The sequence below is a fragment of the Pogoniulus pusillus genome, chromosome 1 (assembly GCF_015220805.1).
Source record: "Pogoniulus pusillus isolate bPogPus1 chromosome 1, bPogPus1.pri, whole genome shotgun sequence".
In the NCBI taxonomy this organism is placed as follows: domain Eukaryota; kingdom Metazoa; phylum Chordata; class Aves; order Piciformes; family Lybiidae; genus Pogoniulus; species Pogoniulus pusillus.
The window spans coordinates 48594672-48611769 of record NC_087264.1 but is presented as its reverse complement, the minus strand read 5'-3'; the positions used below and the strand labels follow the sequence as shown (position 1 = coordinate 48611769).

General features: G+C 43.2%; 1 protein-coding gene across 1 annotated transcript in view; it reads left to right on the top strand.

Moving 5' to 3' along the window:
- RPS6KA5 (ribosomal protein S6 kinase A5) overlaps window positions 1–17098 on the top strand; it is a 104203-nt gene that overhangs the window by 7101 nt on the left and 80004 nt on the right. Inside the window, exon 2 of the mRNA XM_064151619.1 lies at window positions 13471–13542. Coding sequence (XP_064007689.1) covers window positions 13471–13542 — 72 coding nt within the window. The remainder of the gene's footprint in view (window positions 1–13470; window positions 13543–17098) is intronic.

The window sequence follows — 17098 nt, the reverse complement described above, 5'->3', positions numbered from 1 at the left end:
AGGTCAGACCCCTAAGGATACAAATGCTCCAAGTCAGACCTCAAATAATTCAAATGCTCCAGGTCAGACCCCTAAGGATTCAAACCCACCAAGTCAGACTCCTAAAGATTCAAATCCTCCAGCAGACACATCCAAGTCTGTTGCTGCTCAGGCCCTTCTGGCACCTGCTAAGGCAAGAGCTAAAACAAAGAGTGGTTCGCAGGAGGATGTAAGACAGGGGACCTCTAGTGATCAGCAAGGAGAAGAGGAAGAGGAGGCAGTTAGTCTGCGAGACCTTGTAGATGTGCTGAGACAACAATACTCAAGTGAGAGGAGCGCTGGGAGGTTAGCTGCCAGGAGAGAGGATGGTTCCAATGAGTTTAGGAATGCTATGAGGAAGATTGTGTTAGGCCAGGCACCACCAGAACAACAGGAAGAAGAGGAGGAAGATGACATCCAAGGCTCCAAGGATCCACTCAGAGAGGTCAGGGAAGTTAGGAAGGAATACACAAGGGAATCAGATGAGCCAATCCTAAGCTGGCTAGTGAGATGCCGTGGCATTGGTGCTAATGCTCTGCAGGTAGGAGACAAGTCTGCCAAGCAGCTGGGACCACTCACTAAGGAGAGTGGAGTGGACAAACACCTAGCAAGTCCTCTTGGTAGGGTTAGCTTGTGGACACGCCTTCTGTTGGCTGTGGCTATGAGATATCCTTCCCGAGATGATTTGCCATGGGCTGCCAAGAAGTGGAACACCATTGAGCAGGGAATTAAGCTTCTGAAGGAGTTTGCTGTGAAGGAAGTGCTTTATGGAGATCATGGCACTCATGAGCCTGATGATATTCCTTTGGGAACAGGTCTCATGAAGAAGCTGATTAAGCTTGCTCCTTCATCCTATGCTAACATCTTGGCCAGTAAGTTCCTAGCAAGGAGTGATAATGGAAGATCTTTCACTGTTGGTGAATTCACTGACCAGCTCAGGCAGATAGAGGACAGCTTGTCACATTCTGGTATAATCTGTGCCATAAAAACTATGACTTCTGAAATAAAGAGCATGAAAGATGGTTTTGAGAATACCATGAAAGAACTGAAGGAGGATCTCAAAAATCTGGTAAAAGATACCGTTCCTGCATCATCTGAATGGGTGCATGTTTCTGCGGTCAGGAACAGACGCCCACCTCCTACAAGGCAATTCCAGCCCAGGAGGAGACAAATTCCACCCAGACAGCAGCAATCACGTGCGTCACTGTGGATACTTCTGCGTGACACATACGGTGAGAACATGAACAAATGGGATGGTAAACCTACTTCAGCTCTTTCAAAGAGGGTCAGGGATCTGCAGAGTGGCAGAAACAGAGGCAGCAATGCCAGGAAAGTAGCTGTCACTTCTTCAGCTCCCGAGAGCAACTGCAATTGTTCCAACAGTTGCAGTTCCTCTCGCAACAACACCAATCACTGTGTACACCCCACATGCCATGTTCAGCATTAGGGGTGCCCTGCCTCCAGCCAGGAGGAGGAAAGGGATAGTGGAGAGAACCGAATCTATTGGAATGTATTCATTAGGTGGCCTGGCAGTTCAAGAGTTCGGAAATACAGGGCTTTAGTTGACACAGGTGCTCAGTGTACTTTATTGCCATCTAATTGTAAGGGGACAGAGTCAATTTCTATCTTTGGAATCACTGGTGGATCTCAAGAGTTAACTAAGGTACAGGCTGAGATCAGTTTAACTGGTAAAGAGTGGAAGACACATACTATTGTAACTGGTCCTGATGCGCCTTGCATTCTGGGAATTGACTTTTTGAGACAAGGCTGTTTCAAAGATCCTAAGGGTCATAAATGGGCTTTTGGAATAGCATCTGTAGAGATTGAGGATGATAAATTGAAATTGTCTATTAGACCTGAACTTTCTGATGAATCTGCAGTTGTGGGACATCATGACATAGAGGACCTGGAAGTGCCAATTGCAACTCAAACTGTTCATCATAGACAGTACAGAACTAACCGTGACTCTTTGTTGCCCATTCATCAGCTGATTCGTCAACTGGAGAGTCAGGCTGTCATCGAGAAAGCTCATTCACCTTTCAACAGTCCCATCTGGCCTGTGCGTAAACCTACGGGCGACTGGAGACTGACAGTTGACTTTCGTGCCCTCAACGAGGTGACGCCACCCATGAGTGCAGCTGTGCCGGACATGCTGGAACTCCAGTACGAGCTGGAATCGAAGGAGGCTAAGTGGTATGCAACCATAGACATTGCTAATGCTTTCTTCTCTATTCCCATAGCAAAGGAGTGCAGGCCTCAGTTTGCATTCACCTGGAGAGGAATCCAGTACCAGTTCAATCGTTTGCCTCAGGGGTGGAAACACAGCTCAACCATCTGTCACTCAGTCATCCACAATGCACTGGAGAAAGGTAAAGCTCCAGAGCACATCCAGTACATCGATGACATCATTGTGTGGGGCCAAACTGCTGAGGAAGTCTTCGAGAAAGGTAACAAAATCATTGACATTCTGTTGCAAGCAGGCTTTGCCATTAAGAGAGACAAGGTCAAAGGACCTGCCAGAGAAATTCAGTTTCTGGGAGTGCGGTGGCAGGATGGTCGCCGTTACATTCCTCAGGATGTGATCAACAAAGTCTCTACCATGGCAGTTCCCACCAGTAAGAAGGACACACTTTCTTTTCTTGGTGTGGTGGGATTTTGGAGACTACACATTCCTGGTTTCAGTCAGATTGTCAAACCTCTGCATGATGTGACTCGTAAGAGAAACAATTTCGAGTGGGGACCTGAACAACAAGCAGCCTTTGATCAGATCAAGCGAGAAATAGTCCATGCAGTGGGCCTGGGACCTGTGAGATCTGGTCCGGACATTAAAAACATTCTGTACACGGCTGCCAGTGACAATGGTCCAACTTGGAGTCTCTGGCAGAGAGCTCCAAATGAGACACGTGGTCGTCCACTTGGTTTCTGGGGACGTTGTTACAGAGATTCAGAGACAAATTATACTGCAACTGAGAAAGAGATTCTAGCAGCCTATGAAGGAGTGAAAGCAGCTTCTGAAGTGATTGGAACTGAGTCACAATTGCTTTTAGCTCCTAGACTGCCAGTTCTTAACTGGATGTTCAAGGGCAAAGGTTCATCACCACATCATGCCACAGATGCAACCTGGTCTAAATGGATGGCTTTGATAACCCAACGAGCACGAATGGGTAATCTTGACCGACCTGGTCTGGTGGAGGTGATCACCAACTGGCCGGAAGGCACAGACTGTTCCAAACCTCCAAAGGAGAAAATAACTCGTGCTGAGGAAGCTCCTCCCTATGGTGATCTCTCTGATCAGGAAAAGAACTATGCTTTGTTCACAGATGGTTCCTGTCGTCTTGTTGGGAACAAGCGAATATGGAAGTCAGCGGTTTGGAGTCCAACCAGGAGAGTTACCGAAACGAAAGATGGTGAAGGAGAATCCAGTCAGTTCGCTGAGGTAAAAGCTGTTCAACTTGCTCTTGATGTGGCTGAACGTGAGAATTGGCCTATCCTTTACCTCTACACCGACTCGTGGATGGTAGCCAATGCTCTATGGGGTTGGCTGAAGGACTGGAAGAAGAATGGTTGGCAGAGGAAAGGAAAGCCTATTTGGTGTGCTGATCTATGGCAGGACATTGATGCACGGCTGGAGAAAACTCCAGTGAAGGTGCGGCACGTAGATGCACACATGCCTAAGAGCAGAGCCAATGAGGAACATCAACATAACCAGAAGGCAGACCAAGCTGCTAAGATTGCTCAAGTTGATACCAACTCTGAACTTGACATTGACCTTGATTGGAAACACCGAGGTGAGTTGTTCTTAGCTCGGTGGGCCCATGACTCATCTGGACATCAAGGCAGAGATGGAACATACCGATGGGCTCGCGATAGGTCAATTGACTTGTCCATGGACGCTATCACCCAAGTCATCTATGACTGTGACATTTGTGCTGCTATTAAGCAGGCTAAGCGAATCAAGCCCTTATGGTATGGTGAGAGATGGTCAAAGTACAAGTATGGTGAAGCCTGGCAGATTGACTACATCACTTTACCTCGATCTCGTTCTGGCAAGCAGTATGTGCTAACGATGGTAGAAGCCAGCACTGGATGGTTGGAAACCTATCCAGTTCCACATGCTACTGCACGTAACACCATTGTTGGTTTGGAGAGACAGATCTTGTGGAGACATGGAACTCCAGAGAGAATTGAGTCAGACAATGGTACTCATTTCAAGAACAATCTTGTGAAAAATTGGGCCAAAGAGCATGGTATTGAATGGATCTATCACATACCCTACTATGCACCAGCTTCAGGGAAGATTGAGCGCTACAACGGTTTGCTGAAAACCACCCTAAAAGCCATGGGGGGTGGAACTCTAAAAAACTGGGACAAACATTTAGCACAAGCTACCTGGTTGGTAAATAGTAGAGGTTCAGTAAATAGAGCAGGACCTGCACAATCAGATTTGGTCCAAACAGTAGACGGTGATAAAGTTCCTGTTGTACATGAGAAGAATCTGTTAGGGAAAACTGTTTGGGTATTTTCTCCTTCGGGCGAAGGGAAACCTGTCCGAGGGGTGGTATCTGCTGAAGGTCCTGGTCACACCTACTGGGTAATGCAGGAGAATGGTGAAATCCAGTGTATTCCACAGAGAAATTTAACCTTAGCTGAGAGAGTTTAAATTCAAGTTGTTAGGAGTTTTCTGTTCTAGGTAACATCGGCGCCCAACACTGAGAGAATCTACGATAGAATCTACAGTACGTGAGCACGAAACCCAACATCACCTGGGAGTCCCTGTTCTGAGCTTTTGAATCACCTACATCTGATTGAAGTGTGAACTGAACTTGTATATATTGTTTTAGTGTAAATATTGGTTTAGATTAGATTGGATAATTCTCAGCGATGCTCTGAGCGAAGTAGACAGGGGTGGATTGTGCTAGTTTGAAGCAAGCTGGAATGTTTTGGTAACAGAACTAGATAACGGGCAGTGAAATGAAAAACAATTGTGTCTACTTCTCTCACAGTCACGCTGAGAACTCTGGGAAGAAGAAGAAAACATTCTCCATTTTGTTTCTCACTCTTGCTTTTGCCTTGGACCTGGTCACATCTCATTAACCCTGCTCCTACTAACCTTGCTCCCTAACCTCTTGGCTGCACCTCTCTTCTTCCTGAGAACTGGGGTAAGGTTGAGAGGGACGGGGGGAGGTGTTGGGGTGGTTTGAGAGCCCCTCCTGGGGACTCAGGTTTCTGGGAGGGGAGTTGTGCTTTTATATTGTTTATCCTTTGTATATTTCTGTATATAATTGTATATAACTGTATATATTGTAAATAGCTGCTTGTAAATTCTGCTAGCTGTAAATAAATTGCTTCATCTATATTCCCAGGGTCCGTCTGAGTTAGCTGGGGCAAATACAAAAGTGTGGGGGGGCGGGGTAACCCCCAAACCATCACAATGTTGTACTTAGAATTTCTTATTTCAAAAGCTGTGCACAGTCTTGTAACTGTTATTTTGATCTACCGTTTTAAAACTCTGCTTAGCATTAGATTATGCCAACATTTTTAATTAGCATATTCCCTAATTACCTTTTGGAGGGTTTTGCCTGTTATGTCTGGTGTTACTGCACATCAAGCTTCTAGGTAGCTGTGGAGTTGCTCCCAGGTTAAATCTTAGTGACTTCATACTGATTCATCTCACAGTAATGACAAACCTCATAGAAAAATTTCTTCTGTAATAGTGAAAGGGCTACTGCTGATGAGTGCAAGTGAATCTTAGCATGCAGCATTTTCCATTTCAGGCTATTGTGACTCTGAATTGTTCATCTCAGATGTCCACACCTTCACCTTTATTTCAGCTTCTGATGGGGACAGGCTTCTGCAGTTTCAGTCTCTTTTCATAATGGTAACGATAATTTCCTGTCATGTTCTCCACAGCATTTTGTACCTTTGAATTTCCACATACTGTATTTTCCTTAGCTGGTACTTCAGAGGTCTTTGTCATCTTTGGCTGTATAAAGCCTTGGCTTCTAGGCCTTCTAAAGTGCCAGCAGCAGCTTAGTGACATCTTGAATACTTTTTTCCAGTTCAGGTAGTCTTCCCTTCAAGCATCTAATATTATAGAGATTGAGCAGTTATCACCCCAGTTGTCTTAGTACTCATGGTAGAGTTCAGAATAACGTGAATTGCAATTTCTCTTCTTTGACGTGAATTCAGAACTACATTCATGTTTTATTTTTGCTATAAATTCTTTTCTGGCCTAAAGAAAATGCAGTTAATTCTTGAGGTTTTTAAACTCAGTTTCATGTTTGTGAGGCTGTTCCCCTCCCTGAATAACTGCTTAGTTAGTCTGTCAGATTTCAAGGACTATGGAATATTTTTCACTTTCCTTCATGAATAGCTCTCGACTGCTGCTACTAGTTACAATCAAAGTATAATTTTACATGTAGGAGAAAAATAGTATAACATCCTAGATCCTTCAGTGTCTGCCAAGCAAATGCAGTGTTGTTGCTGTGTTTTTGTTTTGGTGTGCTGTTTTTTTTCCCAGGAGGAATATGCTAGTTTTGCCTAATTTCACGGAAAAAAACATCTATTATCCACCCGAAGAGACAGTTTCAAGTTTGTTCATATAACTTTGAAAACAGCATCTGTTCTTTGTTGCTGTGACTTAAAGAAGATCTGTTAGATGAGTGAAGATTATATGAAGTGACAGGTGTCAAATGCCTGGTATTGAGAACAAGTTGGTTTTAACAACCTAATCGTTTGAAATATTACTGAGCTGATCTCATGTCATTTCTGCAGCAAGTCACAGCTTTCAGACAGAGCTTGCCTTTTTTGAAGTTACTTGGTCTAGTTTAGTACAGGAAGCTCTGATTTTTTTTTTATCTGCTTCAAAACCTGTATGCAGTGTAGTCTAGAAACAGTGGACACATCACATTTTTGTTTGAGAACAGACATTATTAAGCATTACTTATGACTCTTTGCAGTTTTATGATCTTTACATAGTACCAACTTGCACAGTTCTTAGTTCACACTGTCTCAAAGTTCAGGTATAGTGTGGACAAGTCATGTCTCATCCTCCATCAAATAGAAATATGTTGTTCTGGTTCCTAGTTAAATAAACTGTCCTAATTCCAGGGGACTGAGAGTGACAATACCGATCTCCATGCCTTGATGGTGGCCTTGCATGTTGAGGTTTATCTTAACAGTGGGAATGTTACTACATACTTGCTTCTGTTTGCCTTCAGAGGCGGCAATTTGGCCTGTACCACTACTTTCTCATTGTCTTTATGGATGTTGTGATATCTTAGCCTTTTCCCTTTAGTTTTTGCTTCTGGGTTGATCATGGTGTTGCCCTTAGCTGCATACTCCAGTCCTTACTAGATAGAGATGGGAACATAGTGACAAAGGATGAGGAAAAGGCAGAGGTGCTTAACACCTTCTTTGCCTCAATCTTCACTAGTGGGACAGGTTGTCTCCAGGACAGCTGGACTCCTGAAGCTGTGGATGGAGTCAGGGACCAGTACAGTCCCCCTCTAATCCATGAGGAAGCAGTAAGGGACCTGCTGCGTAATTTGGATCCTCACAAGTCCATGGGACCGGATGGGATCCACCCTAGGGTGCTGAGAGAGCTGGCAGCTGAGCTGGCCAAGCCACTCTCCATCATTTATCAGCAGTCCTGGCTCACTGGAGAGGTCCCTGAAGACTGGAAGCTGGCCAATGTGATTCCCATACACAAGAAGGCTCGTAAGGAGGAGCCAGAAAACTACAGACCTGTGAGCCTGACCTCAGTGCCAGGCAAGGTCATGGAACAGGTCATCTTGGGTGCCATCACAAAGCACCTACAGGATAGCCAAGGGATCAGGCCCAGCCAGCATGGGTTTAGGAAGGGCAGGTCCTGCCTCACCAACCTGATCTCCTTTTATGATCAGGTTACCCGCCTGGTGAATGTGGGGAAGGCTGTGGATGTAGTCTACTTGGACTTCAGCAAAGCCTTTGACACTGTCTGCCACAAGAAGCTCCTAGCCAAGCTGGCAGCTCATGGTTTGGACAGATTCACTCTGTGCTGGATCAAGAACTGGCTGGATGGCAGAGCTCAGAGAGTGGTGGTGAATGGTGCCACATCCAGTTGGCAGCCAGTCACAAGTGGTGTTCCCCAAGGATCAGTGCTGGGCCCAGTCCTGTTCAATATCTTTTTTGATGATCTGGATGAGGGCATTGTGTCCAGCATCAGTAAGTTTGCAGATGACACTAAGCTAGGAGCAGGTGTTGATCTGTTGGAAGGTAGGAGAGCCCTGCAGAGGGACCTGGACAGGCTGGATGGGTGGGCAGAGGCCAATGGGATGAGATTTAACAAGGCCAAGTGCAGGGTTCTGCACTTCGGCCACAATAACCCCAAGCAGTGCTACAGGCTGGGGACTGAGTGGCTGGAGAGCAGCCAGGAGGAAAGGGACCTGGGGGTACTGATAGATAGTAAGCTGAAGATGAGCCAGCAGTGTGCCCAGGTGGCCAAGAGAGTCATTGGCATCCTGGCCTGCCTCAGGAACAGTGTGGCCAGTAGGACAAGGGAGGTTATTCTTCCCCTGTACTCAGCACTGGTCAGGCCACACCTTGAGTACTGTCTCCAGTTCTGGTCCCCTCAATTCAAGAGAGATGTTGAGGTGCTGGAAGGTGTCCAGAGAAGGGCAACGAAGCTGGTGAGGGGCCTGGAACACAAATCCTATGAGGAGAGGTTGAGGGAGCTGGGGCTGTTTAGCCTGGAGAAGAGGAGGCTCAGGGGTGATCTTATTACTGTCTACAACTACCTGAAGGGGCATTGTAGCCAGGTGGGGGTTGGCCTCTTCTCCCAGTTAACCAGCAATAAAACAAGGGGACACAGTCTCAAGTTGTGCCAGGGTAGGTATAGGCTGGATGTTAGGAAGAAGTTTTTCACAGAGAGAGTGATTTCCCATTGGAATGGGCTGCCCAGGGAGGTGGTGGAGGCACCGTCCCTGGGGGTGTTCAAGAAAAGACTGGATGAGGCACTCAGTGCCATGGTCTAGTTGACTGGCTAGGGCTGGGTGATAGGTTGGACTCGATGATCTTGGAGGTCTCTTCCAACCTGGTTGATAAATAGAAAAATAGAAAATACTCTCCCTTTCACTGTGTTGGTCCAATGTTTATTGTTGATGACTGCGGTAGAAATCAAGAAAGTATCACAGTATCATCAGGGTTGGAAGAGACCTCACAGATCATCAAGTCCAACCCTTTACCACAGAGCTCAAGGCCAGACCATGGCACCAAGTGCCACGTCCAATCCTGCCTTGAACAGCTCCAGGGACGGCGACTCCACCACCTCCCCGGGCAGCCCATTCCAGTGTCCAATGACTCTCTCAGTGAAGAACTTTCTCCTCACCTCCAGCCTAAATTTCCCCTGGCGCAGCCTGAGGCTGTGTCCTCTTGTTCTGGTGCTGGCCACCTGAGAGAAGAGAGCAACCTCCTCCTGGCCACAACCACCCCTCAGGTAGTTGTAGACAGCAATAAGGTCTCCCCTGAGCCTCCTCTTCTCCAGGCTAACCAATCCCAGCTCCCTCAGCCTCTCAAAGTTGTGCACCCATGCAGTTACCTTGTCTCCTAGAAGGTTCTGTGATTTTACTGCTTGTTTTTTTCATGTACCACTGTTCTTTTCACTGCTATGTCATGTGTGACATTGGACTATTTGTGGAGAAACTCTTGCCCTGTTGCCCTGGGCACTGCTGTCTTCATTCCAAGCTCAGTTCCATTCCGTGGTACTCAATAGACTCAAAGAAAAAGGGCATGGAGAAGTAAATTTTACTGTTTCCTAAATGCTTCTCTTTTGCTCAGTTCTTAAATGAAGAGTTTTCTTGTGTTTCTGTTTTGAAGAGCGTTGGTGTTTCTGCATATGCTGGAATGTTACAGTAGTATTTTCTATAAATGCCGGTCGCTAGATGATAGTGTATGTCTTGTTGCCCTTTGAAAGGACTGTCTTCGTGCAGGCTGCACAGACAGTTGTGGGATCAGGTTTTGACAGTGATCCTAATATGGTGATATCTGTGAGAAGACTTTTGCTGTTCTGCCAGTGGTAGAAATGGTGGCTTTCTTGTTTAAATCCTTTAAGGCTCTCAAACTTAGAATAGTTGTCTTGTAATTATGGTAAGCATTCCTTGTGCAAGGTCCTCCAGTAGTAGTCATAGAACAGAATAACTCATCTTTGAGGGTTTATGCTGAAAGCCAGTTGAAGGGAAAGTTGGTATGAAGACTTCCATTCTGGAGAAGCTGCACCTTATTCAACTAGAAAGTAGAAAAGTGCTGTGCCTGGTTGACCAGATGAAGAAAGAGAATTGCTGTAACAGCGTCAGTGGAAAGAATGTGGCAGAGGCACACAAGCTCTTCAGCCTGCTTTTCTTGGGGCATGACTTCAGAGATGGACTGAGTGCAGCAACTGAGGTAGCTGGAGGAAGCCATTGCCAGCTGTGACTACCTTGGCAGAAGCATTTTCTTAGATTTTTTTATCTTGTAGCTTTGAAGATTTTTGGGGTTTATGATTTTCCTTTGTTTGGTGTGTTGTGTTGGTTTGGCCTTTTTAAGGATAATTGTTACTTCATAGAGTGTAATTCTAAAGGAGTTTGTATGTCTGTCATAGCTTTGTGTGTTAAACAGCACCTTTTAATTAATCTTGCAGGAAGACTCTTTTTCTTCATAATACAAAAAGAATGAGTTTAGACTTGTAGTGTTCATGGGCTATTAAAATAATATTGCAATAACTTGATTTTTTTAATGTGTGGTTGCTTTTAGTCTAAGACAACTAAGCATACTAAATCCAAGTAAAAATTGGAGTTAAATGGGTGGTAAAACATTACAATTCACATTGAAACAAGGTTATAATAATTCAAAGTAGGTACTGTTCAGCTTTTTGCTGTGTAACCTTGTGAAGGTGGAAAGGTTTTAGTAATGTTGCTGAGTGTGGAGTATAAATTGAATTGAGTTTATGGTACAGTTTAGATAAATGGATTAACTTTAGGTCTTTGATCACTTCTTAGGACTACAGCCAGCATTACAAATCTTCAGTGTGTTATGGGAGATGGAGTGTTTGTGTTCTGCTTTCTCATCTTTCTATTCAGTTCCAAGAATATGCCAGGATTAAATAACAGTTTTTAACTGAAAAGCCTTCTGCTGGTAGCTGCTGAAGGATGTGAGATGGTAAAACCCTTCTGGAGTACTTAATAGTGAAAGATCCAAGTCAGTGAATTTCTTAGTGAAAAAGTTACTCTGAGTTCAGCAGTGAAGCCCTGTGTCCTGAATGTCTACAGTGACATCCACTGTGTCATTAAAACTGTGAACACTAAACCTGGCCTCTTCTGGAGGACAGTCCCCAACTCTTGTTGTCCCTGGCAGGAATGGTGCTGTTTTGAAACTGCATAATACTGAGTACCATTCTTAGTACTTGTTAAGAACATAATATGTAATATTAAGTTGTTTTAAGACAAGCTGCTTTCTGACTGTGACATGGTGTACTGTAATTACATAGATAATGACTCAGTCTAGATTTGCCTTCCCTGCTACTACTCCATTCTTAGCCTGTGAATTCATCTTCCTTCCTGAACACTTCAGCAATGACTGTAGTGTAGGACTAGCAATGGTATTTGTTCTATTTGCAGTGAAAATAGCACAGCAAACTTCAGTTAGACTCACCTGTGCTACTTAGTTTGTAATTACTTTGGTACTGCCTTGCCCAGTACGTGTTACAAAAAAGTGGAACTGATCACAGAACTACAGAAGCAACATTTCTCTGATAAAATTTCACTGTGCTGTGTGTATTTGTGGTGAGTGTTTTGTTTGGTGGTGGTGTTTAATTTTAATGTAGTACTAGGGCAGCTTGTAGACTTTGTTCTGATTTGCAAAAATTGTCATGTGTACTTCTGCTTTTACAAGAAAAAAAAATCTTGAGAGCTTTTTGAAACCTTCTAATCTCCCAGTAATTTCTAATGCTCTCTGCACATATTCCAAGTTTGATCCCTTTATAAAGATGAATGGTAAGAGTTGAGAGCAATATTTCAGATGAGGTTTCATTAATGCCTTGCACAGGAGCACTAATGTGACTGTATCCCAACTAGATGTGTGTATGTGTGCAGATTCCTAGGATTGTTGGAATAAGTCAGAAATGTAAATTTACTTAGTGTTTGAATTTGCAGAAAGATGTCTTTCTGAAGCTTTAAGCTTTCTGGTTGGAGTTTCTGAGTTACTGTGTCTTCCTGAATGGAGATTAACTATAATTTTTGATAATTAATTCAGAAAGCACATCATCCTGATAAAGATTCTTAGAAATACCAAACCAAATGAGAATTTCTGTTGGAGTAAATTAATTTGAGCATCTCCTATCAAAGATCTTTCTTGGTGAAGAGATCTTTGTACTTGTTATCTGTGATGCTGCTAATGAAAGTCTCTTGCATGTCTTCACTAATTTTTTTTTTTTCTAAACTAGCCTTTAGACATAAAATTTCTTGAAGTTGTGCTTTGAGAAGCATCTTTTTAACAGCCATACCAGCTTCTGCTGCATTATGCAGCATCCTTAATTGTGCTGGTAAAACTCTGTATGTAGCTGCTCATTAAAGTTAATCAGAGAGCTGAACTTGGGTAAGAATAATCAAACTCAGTCACTTTTTTGCCTTAATGCTTGCAACTTGGATAACTTCAATGAGCAGCTTTGCTGAATAGCCTGTAGTCATGTTGGTGGAAAAAATTAGGAATGAAAGGTGGCAAATAAAAAAGCAACTGCTTAAGGCTTTATTTTACCATCTTATAAAAGGAAAAAAACCCAAACAAAACCACAGCCCAACCCATCACAATTACTTTAAGTAGGACTCTTTCCTGCTTAGAAGAATGTCTGTTAGAACAAAAATCCCCCAACAACTCAAAATGGTATAGAATTGTATAAACAGAGCCTCTTCCTTCCAAACACTCCAATAAGTAAAACAACGTTGTAACAGGTTGTTTTTTTCAGACTGCTTGACTATGTAAACTCCAAGGTCTTTCCTATTTGGTAGTAGTAGAGAGTCTTTGTAGGTTCATTGGACGGCTGCTTATGTCATTCCCAATGCCATATAATCCAAGAATGTGAGAGTACTCAGAGTGCTAGGGCTAAAAGATTACTTAATTGCTGCCTTATGGATAAAGGGTTCTAGATTTTTTTCAGAAGTGTCCAGTGATAGGGTGAAAGACAGTGTATAAGCTATCTTGGCTTCAATTATTGTTCTGTGATTTGGTACCTCTGTAAAGACAAATGGAAGCAAGAAAATGGGTATCCTTTGCTTGTGAAGTTAAAAAGAAGTACAGTCTGCAGCTGGAGTGTCCATTTAGTGCTGCTTATTTCATTCATCTGCTAACTTGTTTTTACTGAAGCTATAGTAATGTGTGAGAAAAATGTTTGTGTACTACATATCTGATGTGGTTTTGTTTTGTTTTTTTTCCCCCCTCCTTCAGCAAATTTGACAGGCCATGCAGAGAAAGTTGGCATTGAAAACTTTGAACTCCTGAAAGTTCTCGGAACGGGAGGTAAGATGCACTAATTTTTTAGTTGTTGAATTTTGGAGGCATTGCTTTTAAACACAGTTTTGTTTTCTCGTGAAGGTTTTGGTATTTGAAGCGTTGATTACGAAGATATAATGCTATGCAATACATGAGCAAAACTTCATTCATTTTTGTTCTCAGCAATACAATTGGAGGTCACATGTTTTAGCTTACAGCACTTTTCAAGATCACTTTTTTTTTCCCAAGGATAATAAATGGCTTGAGATTTGTGGCAATTTGATAAAATCTGTGAAAAATCTTATCAAGAACGTGCCCTAACTTAGATAACTTAGTTCAGTTTTCAGACTGTTTTCATGAATATCTGAAAACAAAAAAGAGATAATGTTGTTATTTTATTGAATAACATGCTTTGGAGCTGTCATTGGCTCTACTAGCCTATTTCTGTCCTTTTCAGATCACAGTAATTTTTTAAGATGGAAAGTGGTGACTGTTGTATTGTGGATTTCAGCACAGTTTTGGCAATTCTTAGGATGTTGTAGGATTGCTGACTGTAACAAACCACAACACTTTTTTACTCTTTTATTCAGCCTGTGCATAGACCAAAAGTAGTGAGTTTTCTTCTTCTTAATGTGTTTACACTTGATTCTATGATATGATATGTACACTTCTTGTTGTATTAATATCAGATGCAGTGTTGCATAGATTGGGATAACTATGAAGGTGAAGTATTGTCAAGGTTCGTAGAAGTTTTTAGTTATGATATTGAACTTTGCGTGCAGTCAGCCCCTGGCTCAACAGTGAGGCTACAATTGCACAGGTTGCTACATCACTGAAAAGAGCAAAAGATTTTTATAATATTTAACTACCATACAGAATCCTTAATGAATTCATTTAATCAGTGAATCACCCAAGAGTAATTTTTTTTTAATTACTTCAGAAAAATAAACACTCTCAGGAATTCAGCCTTTGCTGTTGAATTTCACTAGCCAGTTGTATAGGCAAGGAAGCTTTAATGTTCATGTGTATATGTTGCTTATTTTGATAGGTAGAAGCATCTGTCATGTTCTGAAGTCATCAGTATTGGTATGAGTAAGGTTGACAGAAATGAAATTACATATAATTAGGCATTTATGTGAGGGTGTCTTTCTCTCCTGCTGGTGGAAACATTGGCTGATTTTTAAATTAAGTGTGTGTATGAAAATCAGTCCCTTACCTCGTTTTCCCCCTTTTTCCTTGTTACTGCCATTTGTCTGGGATCACCTTAGTATTACAACTGTTGCATTTGGAATACAAAGAAAGTTTTGGTGGTTTCATAAATATCAGCCTTCAAGTTCAGACTAGTAGTAGCCTGATCTCTTTCTCCTGTCTTTTGCTGCTATTAATCTGCCTGTCTTTCATTGCTGCTTTACGTGCCCTCTGTTTTTCATACACAGATGAGCCAAATTTCTCTACGTCTTACTCATCACAAATAGTTTTTCAGTTCATAATACAAGGCTGTCCTATTTATTCAGATTAAGAGGGTAATTTTTATGAGTGATCCCTTTCAGAAAAAGCTACTTTAGTGGGTTGATGATGGGATTGGCAATGTCTATATATGTGAAGGAAAAAAAAAGCTAAGGGTGTATGCCTGCTTGTCTGTCTTCATGCCACTCTGAATGTCTTGTTGTTCCAGAAAAATGTGTAGTAGACCTCAAAATACTTCAAGAACTGTCTAAGATTCCTGCCAACTTTATGAATCCACGGATACCTTGGGTATCAAAGAATCACATTTGTAGGTAGAGTAGGTGTGGGGTGATTTTTGTCCAGGAAAAAACAAGTTGCACTTTTGAATATGTAATTTCAATCATAGCCTGAGGTTCTTGCTTAAGAAATCAGGGCAGTCAAGAAGCTTTGTTTAGTCTTAAGTGTGTCACAGCTAAGATAGATATAGTAGGTGTCTCAGATGATGTTGTTTGTCAATTACTGAAGAGCATTAAAAAATGCAAATGACCTGATCTGAATGGCACTAGTTAATTTTGCCTTTGAGAAAGTTGTTCTCCATGAATTGTCAGTTTGCAGTAGTTGTGGAGGCAGGGAATTAATGTGGCTGAGTCAGGAATTATAAAAATATAACTATTTTCCTGAAAGTCTTGCCCCCAAACTATGTACAAAAGTAGTTTAGGTTTATTTACAGGTTCTAATTGGCCTGGGAATTCTTCAACAGGATGTTATGGACAAACATAGAGATTTAGGAAGTCAGAAAATTTCACTCTGATATAGGTCAAGAACTGGCTGGAGGGTCAGACCCAAAGAGCAGTGATGAATGGTGCCACATCCAGCTGGCAGCCAGCCACTAGTGGTGTCCCCCAGGGATCAGTGCTGGGCCCAGTCTTGTTCAATATCTTTATTGATGATCCAGATCAGGGGACTGAGTCCATTATCAGTAAGTTTGCAGATGATGCCAAGTTAGGAGTAGGTGTCAATATGTTGGGGGGTAGGAGAGCCTTGCAGAGGGACCTTGATGGGTTGGATGGGGTTGGCAGAGGCCAGCGGGATGAGATTTAACAAGGCCAAGTGCAGAGTTCTACACTTGGCCGCAACAACCCCAAGCAGTGCTACAGGCTGGGGACACAGTGGCTGAGGAGCAGCCAGGCAGAAAGAGACTTCAGGGTACAGGTAGATAGTAGGCTAAACATGAGCCAGCAGTGTGCCCAGGTGGCCAGGAGAGCCAATGGCATCCTGGCCTGGATCAGGAACAGTGTGACCAGTAGGACAAGGGAGGTTATTCTTCCCCTGTACTCAGCACTGGTCAGGCCACACCCTGAGTTCTGTGCCCCTCAATTCGGGAGAGATTTTGAGGTTCTGGAACGTGTCCAGAGAAGGGCAGTCAAGCTGGTGAGAGGCCTGGAACACAAACCCTATGAGGAGAGGCTGAGGGAGCTAGGGTTGTTTAGCCTGCAGAAGAGGTGACCTCACTGCTGTCTACAACTACCTGAAGGGAGGCTGTCTCTTCTCCCAGGCAACAAGCAACAGAAGAAGGAGACATGGTCTTAAGTTGTGCCAGGGGAGATATAGGCTGGATATTTGGAGGAAGATCTTTGCAGAGTGATTTCCCATTGGAATGGGCTGCCCAGGGAGGTGGTGGAGGCACCATCCCTGGAGGTCTTCAAGAAAAGACTCGATGAGGCACTTAGTGCTATGGTTTAGTTGATTGGCTAGAACTGGGTGATGAGTTGGACTGGATGATCTTAGAAGTCTCTTCCAACCTGGTTGATTCTATGAAATAGAAAAGGCTAAGCTATAAACACAGCTTTACCCCACTATCAATCAGATTGAGCAAAGAATTCAGGGAACAGCAAGCTTTACTCATGAAGGTGAAATAGGTATTCAGTGATGATCCCTTGCTGGATTTCTCTGTGACTTGACTGCCTTCTGATGCTGCAAGCGATATCCAATAGTCTGGATCCATGTGGCAGAAGTCCAAGATGGGTGGAAAAGCTGCCAAACTTGGAGGTGTCTCAAGACACAACTTCAACAACACCAATTCATGGAAGCGATGCTGCCTCAGCAGCCCTGGGGGACAGCTGAACTGCTAGGGTCT